This window comes from Dryas octopetala, chromosome 1, assembly GCF_963921425.1.
Source record: "Dryas octopetala chromosome 1, drDryOcto1.1, whole genome shotgun sequence".
NCBI lineage: Eukaryota > Viridiplantae > Streptophyta > Magnoliopsida > Rosales > Rosaceae > Dryas > Dryas octopetala.
Window position 1 is genome coordinate 20,463,965 of NC_141366.1, and position 14,077 is coordinate 20,478,041.

The window sequence follows — 14,077 nt, forward strand, 5'->3', positions numbered from 1 at the left end:
CGGTATAATCACCAAAAATAGAGCTTGAAGAGGGCGTACTTAAAAAAATGAACCGAGAGAGGTGAGATCCTACACTTCTGTTGTTAGATACAAGTGAGTGATTTTTTCATAAATTTTTCTTGTCTACATTCATATAGATAATTCATTTCTTTCCTATTTCTCTGAATACATGTTTTTCAAACACATTTCTTTACAAATGAAGCAGAGGATCATCAGAGTTTAGAGGAACCAAACCAATTACTCAAATTCTCTGAAGCATGGATACGGCATTTTGGACCCGTATCCCGTGTCGGATACGGATACGCATCAGATACGGACCGATACGCCTTGGATACGTATCCAAGTCAACGGATACGTATTTGACTCGTTGGATACGTGTATCCTCTGCTCTCGACACGGGTATCCGATTTTTTGGATACGTATACGCCCAATTGAAGAAAACAAAGAGATTTGGCTGAAGGATACGAAGAGTCTCTACCTTGAAATCATGAAAACGTCGAGGACTCTGCGTGTCTGCCACAGTGCCACTTCATCTTCTTCAGCCAGACAGCCACTTCTTCAATCTTCAGTTATTCTTGCAAACCCAAATTGGAAACCCAAATCGGATGCGCAGAAAGTCAGAAACCCACGAGCAACGATCGACCTGCACCGCACCGCCGACGATCGACCGGCGCCGCACTCGATTCATCTACTGGTAAGCGCAGAAACCCACGACTGCGCCGCACCTGATTCACCGCCGACGAGCGAAGATCGACCTGCGCCGCACCCGATTCAGAAACCCACTTCATCTCCTTCAACGGCTTCAGCCACTTCATCTCCTTCAGCGGCTTCAGCCACTTCATCTACTGCCCTACTGGTAAGTGCGTACCTACTGGCGTGTTGGTTAACTTGGTTTTGGTTTGGTTTTTTGGTTGATAATAAAACTGATTACTGGACCTACTGTTGCATACTGGATTAGTCTTGTTTGGTTGATAATAATAAAACTGATTATTTCATTATTTGATTCATTGATTGTAATATAATATAATATAAATGAGTACAATGTGTATAATATATATATGTTAATAATACAATATGTAATATTAGTTAATATATATGTTACCCAGCCGTGTCTAATATTAGTTAATAATATATATGTTTCGCTTGTAATATGTTTCCAAATGAGTTATGCAATATATATTTTTTTATGTTGCTTATACTGTATAAATTATTCATGTTCAGGAAAATGAGTCATCTGGATAATAATGCAAATACTAATGCTAATCCTACTGAGAATACTGAAAGTTTGGTAGATGATCATGCTCCACTGTGGAAGTATGTTAAGAGGCTTGGAAAAATGGGAAACGGAGGAGGCAACACTATGTTTGAATGTAATTTTTGTCAGAAAACTTACAGAGGATCCTACTCTAGAGTCAAATTTCATTTGTTGAAAATGTCGGGAAATGGGATTGCAAGTTGCAGCAAGGTTAATGATGAAGTTTATGTAGAAATGAAAAAACTTGTGAGAGAGTGCGAGTATAGGTTGAAAAGTGCAGCTCCAAAACAAGTTTCTTTGCCCACAACTGGTTCTATGGGTTATTCTTTGCCTGTGCATGTTCAACAAAAGAAGAGACAAGCAATGAATGGGCCCCTTGAAAAAGCTTTTCAGAAGGAGGCTAGAGAAGAATGTGATGCAGAAGTTGCAAGGATGTTTTATACAGGTAGGTTGTCCTTTCACCTTGCACGGAATCCACATTATCGAAACTCCTATCTTCGTGCTTCTACACTTCCAGGATATGTTCCACCAGGTTACAATGCATTGAGAACTACTCTTTTGCAACAAGAGAAGAGCCACATTGAGCGGTGCTTACAACCAATTAAAAGTACATGGAGCACTAAAGGTGTAAGTGTCTGTAGTGATGGGTGGACAGATTTGCAAAGAAGACCACTTATCAATGTTATTGCAACTTGTGAAAGCGGGCCTATGTTCTTGAAGGCGATTAATTGTGAAGGAGAGTACAAGGACAAACATTGTATTGCCAACTTTTTTATCGAATCCATTAAGGAAATTGGTTATCAAAATGTGGTTCAAGTAATCACTGACAATGCACCTGTTTGTAGAGCTGCTGGATTACTTGTTGAGGCCAAATATCCCAACATCTTTTGGACACCATGTGTGGTTCACACCCTTAATCTTGCTTTGAAGAGCATATGCTCACCAAAACTAAATGATGATTGGCATGATGAATGTAGTTGGATTTCAAAAAAAGCTGATGATGTTTGGTTCATAAAAAATTTTATTATGAACCATAGTATGAGATTGGCTATGTATAAGGACCACTGCAAATTGAAGTTACTCTCCATCGCTGAAACAAGGTTTGTTTCTAACTTTCTAAGGTCATCTATGCATTGCTATAATATAATGATATATGTTCTTCTCTGCTACTCTGCAAATTAGCTTTTTTAATATATGTTATTAAAATATTAACATTACTGGGTAAGTGGGTATATGTTACCCACTTACTTTGTATATGTTAACATTGCTCTGTTTGTTTCACTAAAAAAGCATCTTTAGAAATCAGGTCGTTTAATTTTCTCAATCTGACCATTGACCAATCTAATTAATCATATATGTTAATAATTTACCCACTTACCCACGGCGTGCAATAATATAATGATATATGTTAATAATATATATGTTACCCACTTACCCAGTACAATGTATATAATATATGTTAATAATACAATGTGTAATATTAGTTAATAACTTAATATATATGTTATGCAGTACCATGTCTAATATTAGTTAATAATATAAATGTTTCACTGTGGGCAATTATTTTATATGCCCATGATTTTATATGCCAATTATTTTATATGCCTATTATTTTACTGTGGGCAATTATTTTATATGCCAATTATTTTATATGCCCATGATTTCACTGTGGGCAATTATTTTATATGCCCATGATTTAACTGTAGGCAATTATTTTATATGCCCATGATTTTATATGCCAATTATTTTATATGCCATGATTTCACCTCACGTCAACCCCCTTTATTTTAATGCAATGATATTTTGACTATATGTATCTATTTCAGGTTTGCTTCAACACTTGTGATGATTAGAAGATTTAAGGAAGTAAAGGAAGGTCTACAACAAATGGTGATTAGTCCAAATTGGTCTTTATATAAAGAGGATGATCCGGGCAAAGCAAGAGCAGTGAAGCAAAAGATATTGGATGAATACTTTTGGGATGAGATTGATTATATACTTTCCTTTACAGCTCCTATATATGAGATGATTAGGATGGCTGACACAGATAAACCATGTCTTCACTTAGTTTATGAGTGGTGGGATACCATGATAGAGAAGGTGAAGACAGCTATCTATAGGAATGAGCAAAGGCAACTACATGAACATAGCGACTTCTTTGATGTGGTGCATATCATTTTAGTGGAGCGATGGACTAAGAGTAGCACATCACTACACTGTTTGGCTCATTCTTTGAATCCTAGGTAAGTATTATGTGCTTCTTTCTTTTTAAAGTCTTTAAAATTTACTTTTACTTTTTTTATTATAATTTTATAAAATGATATCATTCTTTACTTATAGGTATTATAGTCCATAATGGCTTCAAGAAGATCCTAGCCGTGTTGCTCCACACCAAGATGTCGAGATTACAAGGGAAAGAAAAAAGTGTTTTGAGAAATACTTTTCGGATGAGCAAGTTAGAAGAAATATCAATGTGGAGTATGCCTCTTTTTCAATGTGCTTGGGTGACTTCGGAGCTATTGATGCTATGAATGATAGGTTTCTCATGGAACCAATGGTGTGGTGGATTGTCCATAGAGCTTCCACACCAACTCTCCAATCCATAGCTTTGAAGCTACAGCTTGGACAACCTTGTTCCTCCTCGTGTTGTGAAAGGAATTGGAGTACATATAGTTTCATTCACTCTTTAAGAAGAAACAAGTTAACACCACAAAGAGCTGAAGATTTGGTATTTGTGCATAATAACCTTCGTCTTTTATCAAGGAAGAGCCCAAGCTACAAAGAAGGTGTTACTCAAATGTGGGATGTTGGAGGAGATACATTTGATAACTTGGGTCAAGAAGGTATTAGGATGCTTGAAATTGCTAGCCTTTCTCTTGATGAACCATCATTGGAGGCTACTTTATTTACCGGGGAAGACATTATGAATATTGAAGTTGATTGAGACTTATGTTTTTTAATTTTCTAGAGTTTGGATATTTTAAATTTGGATGATCTTTTTAAGTCTTTAGAGTTTGAGTGAAATGAATTTGAATTTTTATGTTATTTAAAGTATGTTTTAAATTATTCATATTTTTATTATTATATATTAATATATATTTTTATTTTCCGTATCCATGACGTATCGTATCCTAGTTTTTAGAAATTTGCCGTATCGCCGTGTCGTGTCGTATCGTATCGCCGTATCCGTATCCGTATCGGTGCTTCATAGCTCAAATTAGAGCTTGTGTGCGGTCAAATCTGCTACAGGAGTGAGAGTTCATAAGGATGTTTGTTATCATAAAAACTGATGTAATGAACCTTAATTGGTTGTACTTGATTGCATGTTTCTATTAGGATTGCTTTTCTATAATCAAATGGTTTGTCTATTTACTTGCTCTTGTTCTCATTTCAATTATAATTCTTTTATTTTTCTAATTATATTGGTGGTTTTGATTACTGGCATATCACCATATGCATAGTCTGATTGGTTATCATGAAGCAGTGCCAGTTATAATAGGGAGGACTTTGAGAACTAGTTCCATGTTGATCCATCTTCAAGCTTTCATCTCTGCTATTGTATATGTCTAAAATCTAATGGTAGAGAAATCCAGACCCTTATTGTGGGCTCTTCTAGATTTCTCATGTCCTCAACCCTTTTAGAGCTTTACTATTTGCAATACCCTTGCTTTTTCCAATTGAGGTGCTCTTTTTCTTTGGGACAAAAGGGAAAAAAAGAAAAAGAAAAAGTAAAGCTCGTTTGAGACTATGAGCATTAAGTAGTCCTTGACTGTCTCTGATTTTGTAGAGTTTATTATGCCAAGGGGAAGGGGAAGGGAAGCTGTTGTCCGAAGACATGCAAGGTTATCCTCTTTGTTTGGAGAAATTATTTCATACATCCGATACATCATGTGGCATATCCTAATGGTATATCGGACCAATAATGTTAAGCCAAATGGTATATCCACTATATACATATTAAAAAACTTATTGCATATTAAAAAAGATTATTAAATTAAACCCTAATTTCTTTGTTGCGAAATCTCTCATGCTTGATGTCTTGCAGGAGAGCAGAGCTTTGCATATGACTATCATTTGATCTTATAACCCTTTTTTTTTTTTTGCCAATAAGCCCTCTTGAGTTTAATGAATTGAGGAGTAAAGTGGAAAATGACCGAAATTGCATGGACCAAATTATTTGTCAACGATAATAAACTACAAAGACTTTATTGTAAGAATTAAAACCATGAAGATGAAAGTGAAACTTAATACAAAAATTGAAAAATAACCCCATTTCTCACCAAAAAAAAAAAAACAAAGAAGTGAAAGATAAACTGAAGGCGCAGGCTATTCCGACCACCCTATTTTTAAATTTCAATTTTATCCTTAAAATAAAAAATTTCAATTTTAGTTGTCAGGTCATTCGACACTTGTCTGTTGAAATTTTTGTGGTTATTCGGTACCTAATTGCCGAACATTGATAGAGTTTTTGGTAAGTAACCACCGAATGAAAATGAAAAAATCATTCGGCTGCCAAATTCCTTAGTATATTTCGGTGGCATGCTACTGAATGGGTCTAACTGATTTCCATAATTTTTTGCAAGAAATGATAAAATAGGAAAAACTTATCCAAAATATATTAGGATGATCAACTCAGCAATAAAAGGTGGTCGGAATAGCCTCCGCCTAAACTGAACTATAGGGATCCGCATTATAGGGAAAGGAGGCTCTGCAACCCTAGAAATTCCCAGCCTGCTCTAGTGGCCCTGGCCCTAACTTCAAAGTTAAAATTGGGTGGGCTGAGGTCCAGCTTTCCTGGCCCACGGCTAGCCCAGTTAAAATATGTTCTCCGAAAAAACAAGTGAAAAATAAAAATAAAAGAAACAAACATTTTTTATTTTTTGGCCATGATAAAAGAAACAAACATTGACAACAACCAAACAACAACAACCAGTGTGTGGCTTGAACGTCTGTGCTGCCATTTCTGCTGGAAACGGTTCTTTTCTCACTCTCTTTTAACCTTATACTAAGTTAATGCACATGGTACTTTACCCATATTTTTTTTTTGAGTGAGTTGTTCTCTGCTTTAACTGGGTTCGGACATTGCTTTCAATACGTTTGATGAAATGCCGCAATTGATGTCACCCTTCACATAAGTACTTTACCCATTTTTGTTTAATCTTGTTTCTGTTTTCTTTAATGATTTCCAGGTTTCAATTGACCTTGAGTACTCAAGTCTGCATTGGGTTTTGGTAGTGGAAGGTTAACAGGAACGCAACCATGGATGGTATGTGCACAAACTGCTACCTTCTTTGGCATTTCTGTGTGTTCATTCTGATAATTTTACTTTTCGTATGTGTTTTTTTTTTTTTTTGATGAATCAAACCTTATTCAACCGCTTTAATGCCCATACTACTTCCCCCACGTTGTCTCAAACTCATTACATTCAAGATAGTCTCAATCTTATTACCTGTATAGTAGCAATGTTGAGACTTGAGTTTCCATTTGGTTATTTGATGCTTAGAGATTTTAGTTCTGGTGGGTTAGAAATAAAATTTGAAAAAGAAAAAAGAAGAAAAGTCTCCTAGGAATGCACAAGGCCTAAATCCTATTCCTATGAAGCTCACATCTCATAGGATACTGTGTCTAAGGTACCCGAGCCACGTCCTTAATTCTATATCATCCATGAGGCACACACATGATGCGTAGTTGGAAAGTGGGGCTGTTGTAGAATGAGAGGAAGAGTTTTAGAATTCATTTCCCAGAATCTGGTACTTGATGACAACTTTTCTACAATCTGATTGATTGGTTATACAATTTGTCACAAGCTCTTGCTTTGAGGTTTACACCGCAATCAATTGAGATCCAAATACTTCATGTTATAACTTTTTATCTTTATTTTTCTTTTTCTTTTTCTCTTTTTCTGTTGATGACAATGTCAGAAATTATTCAACCAAAAGATTATTGTTTGTATTAGGAACTGAGTTATAATCAGGATTTTATTGTTATCTTTTTTGGGCTTCAGTTGATGCACAGCCAACTATGGAGGAGACTATTTTGGTCGGTGATGATCTAATGATGGGCCCACCATCACCAGTTATTCCACCAGAAATTGCTTCTCATGTGCTTGAAGGTGTAGATTTGTGTGATGGAATTTTGAGGAATCTATTTCTGTGTAAGTTCTGTGCTTTGATATCTGTGATGGATTTAACTCATTTCATTCTATGCGTTATATATTTTCTGAAAATGCAAAGAGAAAGTATTTCAAATGCATAGTCTTTTGGCCATCACTGTGTTAAGTTTTTTTTTTTTGGTTGAACACTGTTAAGTTTTTAAAATAACTGGAACTGGCAATATCCATAGTCCTTGTCAATAACCCCGAAATGCTGTACGTATGTCAAAGGTGGATCTACACACAAAATTGCCAAAAATTTGATTTGAACACTTTTGTTCTGTTTCCCCCTTTTTTTTCCTATAAAATAAAAGGAAAAAAAAAAAACTGGAATCAGTTTCCTGACTGTTGGAAAAATTATTAAAGAGGTTTGTTTGATGCATGGTATAATAGTTTTTAGTTAGAACAACTCTGGCATAACATAACTCAAAGATGTTATCTTGTTAATTTGGACCATAAATTTTTGTTAGTAGGCAGTGTTTTATAGTGATTTAGTGTTATATTTTAGGTCTGCAAATCAATGATATTGAGCCATTCTGTCAAGATGAGCTTGCTATGTATCGACAGTGTGCTGAAAAAAGGGTGAGATGTTTAATAAAAATTTCACTCTTCACACACCCTCCATTGTTTATTTCTTGTATGGAGGTATGATTGATTTTTTGATTTCTGCTATTTCATTTTGCTTGCACCGAGTTGCAGGATAGGGAACTTAGGAACCGACTTCAGGACAGTGAGCGCAAACTGGGGTTGTCAATGCCTTTAAATGAAGCAAAGGAAAGAGCTTCTCAGCTTGAAACAGAGGTCACATCATTAGATAGGTATGTTCTGAAATGATTAGTCATGAAAGTTCTTTGCTCGATAGTGGTAATTGCCAACTCAAGAAATGGGTGGTAAGCCCCACCTGCAAACCTTTCCCACATTAGATTTTTATTGTTAGTCTTCTAATGTTGTAAGTTTTGCTTGAAAATATCTTATTTAATTGCATGCTAAATTCTTCATGTCTCTACCAAGTCTATACTCTAGACTTGCATGCATGAGGTCATCTTTCAGTCCTTAGGTTCTAACACAATATTATGTTCCCTATATGATTTACTGTAGTTATACGTTCATCAAGGTTGGCACTGTGCATATTCTAATGGGTTTATAATTATTTCACTTTCTATGGTTAGTTTAATCACTTGGTGCAATTTTTTTCCACTATATTCTATTTAAAATTTAGGGGGATGGGAAAAACTTAGGATTCATATATAATCTTAAAATTATATCAGAACTTGTAATGACTGAAAAGTTTTTGCTGGTTGTCTGCCTAAGCCATACCCTTCTCCAAGTTATATTTATAATCTTAAAATTGCGGTTATCGAATTACATTCCCTGAGGAACAGTCTTTTGGTCAGCCAGTGCTATCATATTGTTTTGTTTTGTGCATTCTACAACCATAATTGTTCACCTTAGTTTCTCACCAATAGTTTTATGATTTTCAATGACTTAATTATCTTTTAAATCAGTATACTTTTGTAGGCGCTTGATTCTTGCTAGTGGCATTGAAGGCATGGAAGGATTTCGCCAAAGGTGGAGTTTGCACGGTCGTCTTACTGATACCAAGTATGTTATCTTGCAAATAATTGCATTTTCATGGAGCAAGCATGAAAGGTTTTTTTGTTGTCTCCTAAGATTCTTGATTGCTCTCCACTTGGGAGTATCCAAACAATTCGAGTGACGGACCACTTATTTGATTGGTTTTAAAAAAAAAGTAAGACAGAAATGTTCATAAGTGCATATGAAAACTGGAAGCTATTTATTCTGATTAGGTAATTGCAAAAGCCTTCTAGTTTTACCTGATGGCTAAATGTTTTGGATCCCTTCAATATGCTTTACTTGTGTGGACATGTATTGGTAAAGGATGATGTTTTCTAGACTTTTTTTTTTTTTTTTCTTTTTAAACTGTGCAAATTATCATTCCCATAGTTCATATTCATATTTGATAAAATATCATCCATTGGACATGAAGTTTTGCAAATTTTCTTTTTCTTTTCCTTTTAAATAAATGTGGATTATTCATAATTTGATGAACTATCATCCATTGATCTTTACCTTCTAACTGATGTATGGACCTGTATCCTCCATCACATTGCAATTGTTGCCTGCAATCTTTGACCTGCATCACTTTCTGTGCAGGAAAAGGTTGGAGTCCTTGAATCAGGGAATGGAAAATAGGAAAAAGGAATAACTCGCTGAGTGGTTGACTATCGTAATTTGGTTCTTCTGGTAATGTTTCATGCTGCATTTGTGTGATGGAATTATCAGATGGACTGCCCGACAGCCTGCAACAATATACATCAAGCTCTTGATATGCCTATCGTGGTTTGAGTCAGAGTGTTCTTTTGGCCCGTGGTTTGAGTCTTAATTAAATTGTGTCAGAATGTCTTTCCCTCCTGGAGTTTTTGAAGGATGCATATTTTTGAGAAAACCTACATCACATATGCTTAATGAATATTATTATAAGTCAAACTCTAGACGATTGTGGTATGATGTGCCTTTTACAAACCACAGTGAAGATGCGAATGGCCAAAGTAGATTAGCAAACATCTTGAATGATTTTGGAATTTTATTATTTTAATTGGGTTTGTATTTTGTAATCAATGTAAACCTGGAAGCCTATTTCAGCTGTGACATTGTGAAATACATTGGATGTTCGATATTTCCATGCAAGACCAATACAAAGTTAGGCTTCACCTGCATCTGATTCAAACGTATCCCCCTCCAAACTCTAGAATACTTGGGAATGAATCTCTATGTATAAATCCCCATATTTTTTAACCATATTTCTAATTTCAGCGGCTTCAACGATATTTCAATTGGCACAAATAAGAAATAAATTTAAAAATAAATTAAATAATGATAATCTGAATGATTTCAACAATATTTCAAAGGCCCAACTTAAAATCCATAACTATGGAAAGAAAATTTTAGGGTTAATTATAAAATACCTACATTAACAAGTGTCACTTTCAATTTGGTTCATAGTTTTAAAACTTGACAATTAAGTACAGAACTTTTGCTCAATTTGACAATTATATACCTTTTGTCGCTCCTCTTGTTAGATTCGTCGTTTTCTGCTTACATGTCCATGTTAAATACCATGTGGCACTAAAGCGACACATTTTTTCGACATTTTGGATTCCAGCTTATTCTTTTTCGCCCATCAGATGAATATTTTAGATATAAGAGTGAACTGAAATACCCATCTAATGGACATGAAAGAGTGAGCTGGAATCCAAAATATCGAAAAGATGGGTCCCACTAGTGCTACATGATATTTAACGTAGACACAAGCAAAAACGACGGATCTAACAGGAGAGGTGACGAAAGGTATCTAATTGTCAAGCGGAGCAAAAGTTGTGTACCTAATTGTCAAGTTTTGAAACCCATATACCAAATTGAAAGTAACACTATAATTGATGTAGGTATTTTGTAATTGATACAAAATTTTATATATACCCTAAAATTTGTTCTCCATACCCTACAACATCACTTTTTAAAAGACGTTATACCCAAAAATGAGTTGATCATAAAGGGCAAAGGATGAACAAAAAAAACCAAAAAAAAAAAAAAAAAACCAAAAAATCCAATCCAATCCTACAACAGCTGCCTACAATCAATACCCAAACCCTTCATCTCTACTCTCCTTTTTATTTTCACTCTCCATCCTAACTCTAAACCCCAACAATACCTTGATCCCTTTTGATCAAAATTTTTTTTGACAAATAGAAGGTGAAATCATCCCTTGATCGCCTCCAAATGAGGTATGACTTTATATTTTATGCATTTTTTTGAAATTTTCCATGCATTTGGGTGACTGGTGTTATGTTTCATTCGGCAAAGTCTAGAGATGTCAAACGGGCCGGCCCAGCTCAATCCAACCCATTTAAGTTGAGCTCATCATGCTTTTGTGTCATGCTCAGGCCGACCTATATAGTTAAGACCTAGGCCCGGCACGGTCCGCAGACCATTCATGTTCATGTTGTGCCTTAAACGGGCCGGCCCAAGGGCTTTTTTTTTCCTTTTAGTTTTTAGGGTGATAAAACTAATCTTATGATATTTTTTTTCTTTATAATTAAATATTAATAATTTTTTTGCATGAAAATTGAATATTTTTGTTGAAAAGTTTTCTAAAAATGAAAAAAATAAGGTTAAAAGAGTCGTGCCTAATTTGGGCTTATTTCGTGCTCGTATCGTACTTAACCCGTGTTGTGCTCGTGTCGTGCTTAATAGGCTAAAAACGTCGGCTTGGCCCATTTACTTGTGTTGTGTCGTGTCGTGCCTATTTTAATTGTGTCATGCCATGCTCGGGTTGGCCCGTTTGACATCTATATGGAAAACCATAACATGATACCAGTTTTTGGTAGGATTCAACCAAAATATGAGAACTATTTGGCGGGAAGCAGCCATACACTTCATAGAAAAGTGCTGGGTTACAGTGTGTTCGGCGAGTGGCTACCAAATATAACTTATATGTTCGGCCTCTGTTCTCTGAACAACTCAGTTATGTTTGGCTGCCTCCCTCCGAACGCTTTACTTTTAAAAGTTATTTAAATTTTATGTTCAGTGACACCCCCCTCAATACTTGACCATGTTTATGTAGCCTCAAACAAAATATTGTGTTTTCATTCGGTTACCTTTGATCAAACATTGAAGTTTACTAAAAAATCACTGTTTTACTTTGCAGACTTTGCAGGAGCAACAAGAGCGTGATGCCTCTTCTAGATTACCCAAAAAAGACCAATAGTTACCGCTGTCCAGTACTTCTAGAGATTGTAGGGGTGACATCCACTAAAATGTTATTCTCTGTTGCATTTGCTTATATTGATTATGAGAAGGAAGACAACTACACATGAGTTTTGACTAGATTGAAGGCTAGGGTTTTTTGGATGATGATTGCTGATTGTTTTTCCGGTGTGATTGTCACATATTGAGATTTAGCACTCATGAATGCCATCATTAAGGTATTTCTTAAGCGCGACAATTATTGTGTAGATGACACATTAGTAAAGAAGTGTTGGATAATTGTAAAAAGATGTTTGTGGCAACTGGCAAAGGGTGAATGGAAAAATTTTAATTGTGCATGGCATACCTTGGAGAATTCGGCTACGGAGGACGAGTACATGAGTTGATTGTATGACATTGAATCTAAGTTCTAGGGTGACAAAGATGTCATTAAGTATTTGAAGGATGTTTGGTTAAATGATCATAAGGACAGGTCTGTGGCTGCATGGACACACACTTGTATGCATCTCGATACCACGACCTCAGTCAAGTAATTTGTATATTCTTCTTTTTGTATCTATTAGCATAATTTTCATTCCTTTTTTGGTTATAGTTGATTTCACGCATGGGCTATAACTTATTGTTATGTATAAGGTGAAAAGTGTCCATGCAAGGCTGAAGCAACAACTCGGGTGTAGCCAACATAGCTTTGATATATTTTAGAACCATATTCATTCATTGATAGTGTTGGAGCAAATAGAAATTAAGGCATCTTTTGAGAAGAGTCGTTGCATTATCCAACACAATTTCAAGCATGCGGAGTTAAGAAAATTAGTAGGCTTTGTATCTATTGCAGCCTTGACTATAATTGTCTGCGAGTTGAGGAGGTGATAAAATCCTTTTTTATGGTACGTACTTATTGAATCTAATGTATGTTGTTACACACATACTGACGTATTTGTGTGAATAGGGCCAATTCGGTTGAGGGAGATGTCTTATCGTGTGCATGTACAATTTGACGACTCACAAGTAGCCATGTAAACATGAGATTGCAGAGTATAGAGTCTATAGACGTTGTAATCAGCCCATTCATCACTTGATTCTATTCATTCTCACTGGAAGAAGTTAAATTTTATCTATGTGCCAAAAAGTAGTAACTGCCCGACCCCTTCATTTTAGGCACACATGGAAGAATGACAGAAGTGGTACGAACAACAAGATGATGACACAAGATGGCACGCATGGTGAAACTAGAGGAGCTTAAGAATTCGAGTGCATTTAACCAACACCCCATGCATACTCACTAACTACATCAAGATCTCGGAGTAGTCTAGGATACACCACATGTTATTGGAAAACAATCGTAGGTTTCTAAGAATTTTAATACAACTATTATAGTTTGCAAGCCAAAGGAAAAATTGGAAGTGGCAAAGTGTGGTACATGCTGGTTGATGACAGTAAACCTACAAAGTTGGGATTGTCAACTGCATTCTTTAATGTTGGCTGTTGGTTCTTCCAGTAAATCCCATCAGTTAAGGACTGCACAGTTCTGGCTTGCTTATGTACATTTTGTCATGGCTGAGACACCGAAGGACAAATTGTGGTGTTTTTGCATGCAAAGTGTGAGTGTATTACTTTTTGTTTTTTTGAAGGTTGGAACATGGGAGGTTCCCTTGATGAGGGTGCTGGTTCGTGAATTTATTTTTATATTGCTGTTTTGTTTTAATCCTCGGTTTAAGAAAAAATTATTGAATATAATCGATATACCGTCACGTAATGTAATCAATCCATCGTATAAGGATATTATTAGACGGTATATTTATATTTGTAAGATATAATATTAATAACATTCCCTTATATTATGACACAAATTAATTATACCACATAACTGTGTATAGATTATATAG

At 35.5% G+C, this 14,077-nt stretch overlaps 1 protein-coding gene and 1 pseudogene across 2 annotated transcripts; both read left to right on the forward strand.

Moving 5' to 3' along the window:
- Positions 1-1,417: 1,417 nt before the first annotated feature.
- Positions 1,418-4,311, forward strand: LOC147298995 (uncharacterized; annotated as a pseudogene). The gene is made up of 3 exons (XR_015119893.1): positions 1,418-2,355; positions 3,082-3,498; positions 3,596-4,311. The product of XR_015119893.1 is annotated as an uncharacterized LOC147298995 (transcript).
- A 1,807-nt stretch (positions 4,312-6,118) lies between these two features.
- On the forward strand, positions 6,119-9,951 carry LOC147298996 (uncharacterized). Its single transcript, XM_086228946.1, has 7 exons — positions 6,119-6,230; positions 6,445-6,521; positions 7,260-7,409; positions 7,915-7,988; positions 8,106-8,224; positions 8,925-9,008; positions 9,582-9,951. The coding sequence occupies exons 2-7, from the start codon at positions 6,515-6,517 to the stop codon at positions 9,631-9,633; spliced, it is 486 nt and encodes a 161-aa protein (XP_086085072.1). The 5' UTR covers positions 6,119-6,230; positions 6,445-6,514; the 3' UTR covers positions 9,634-9,951.
- Positions 9,952-14,077: the final 4,126 nt, after the last annotated feature.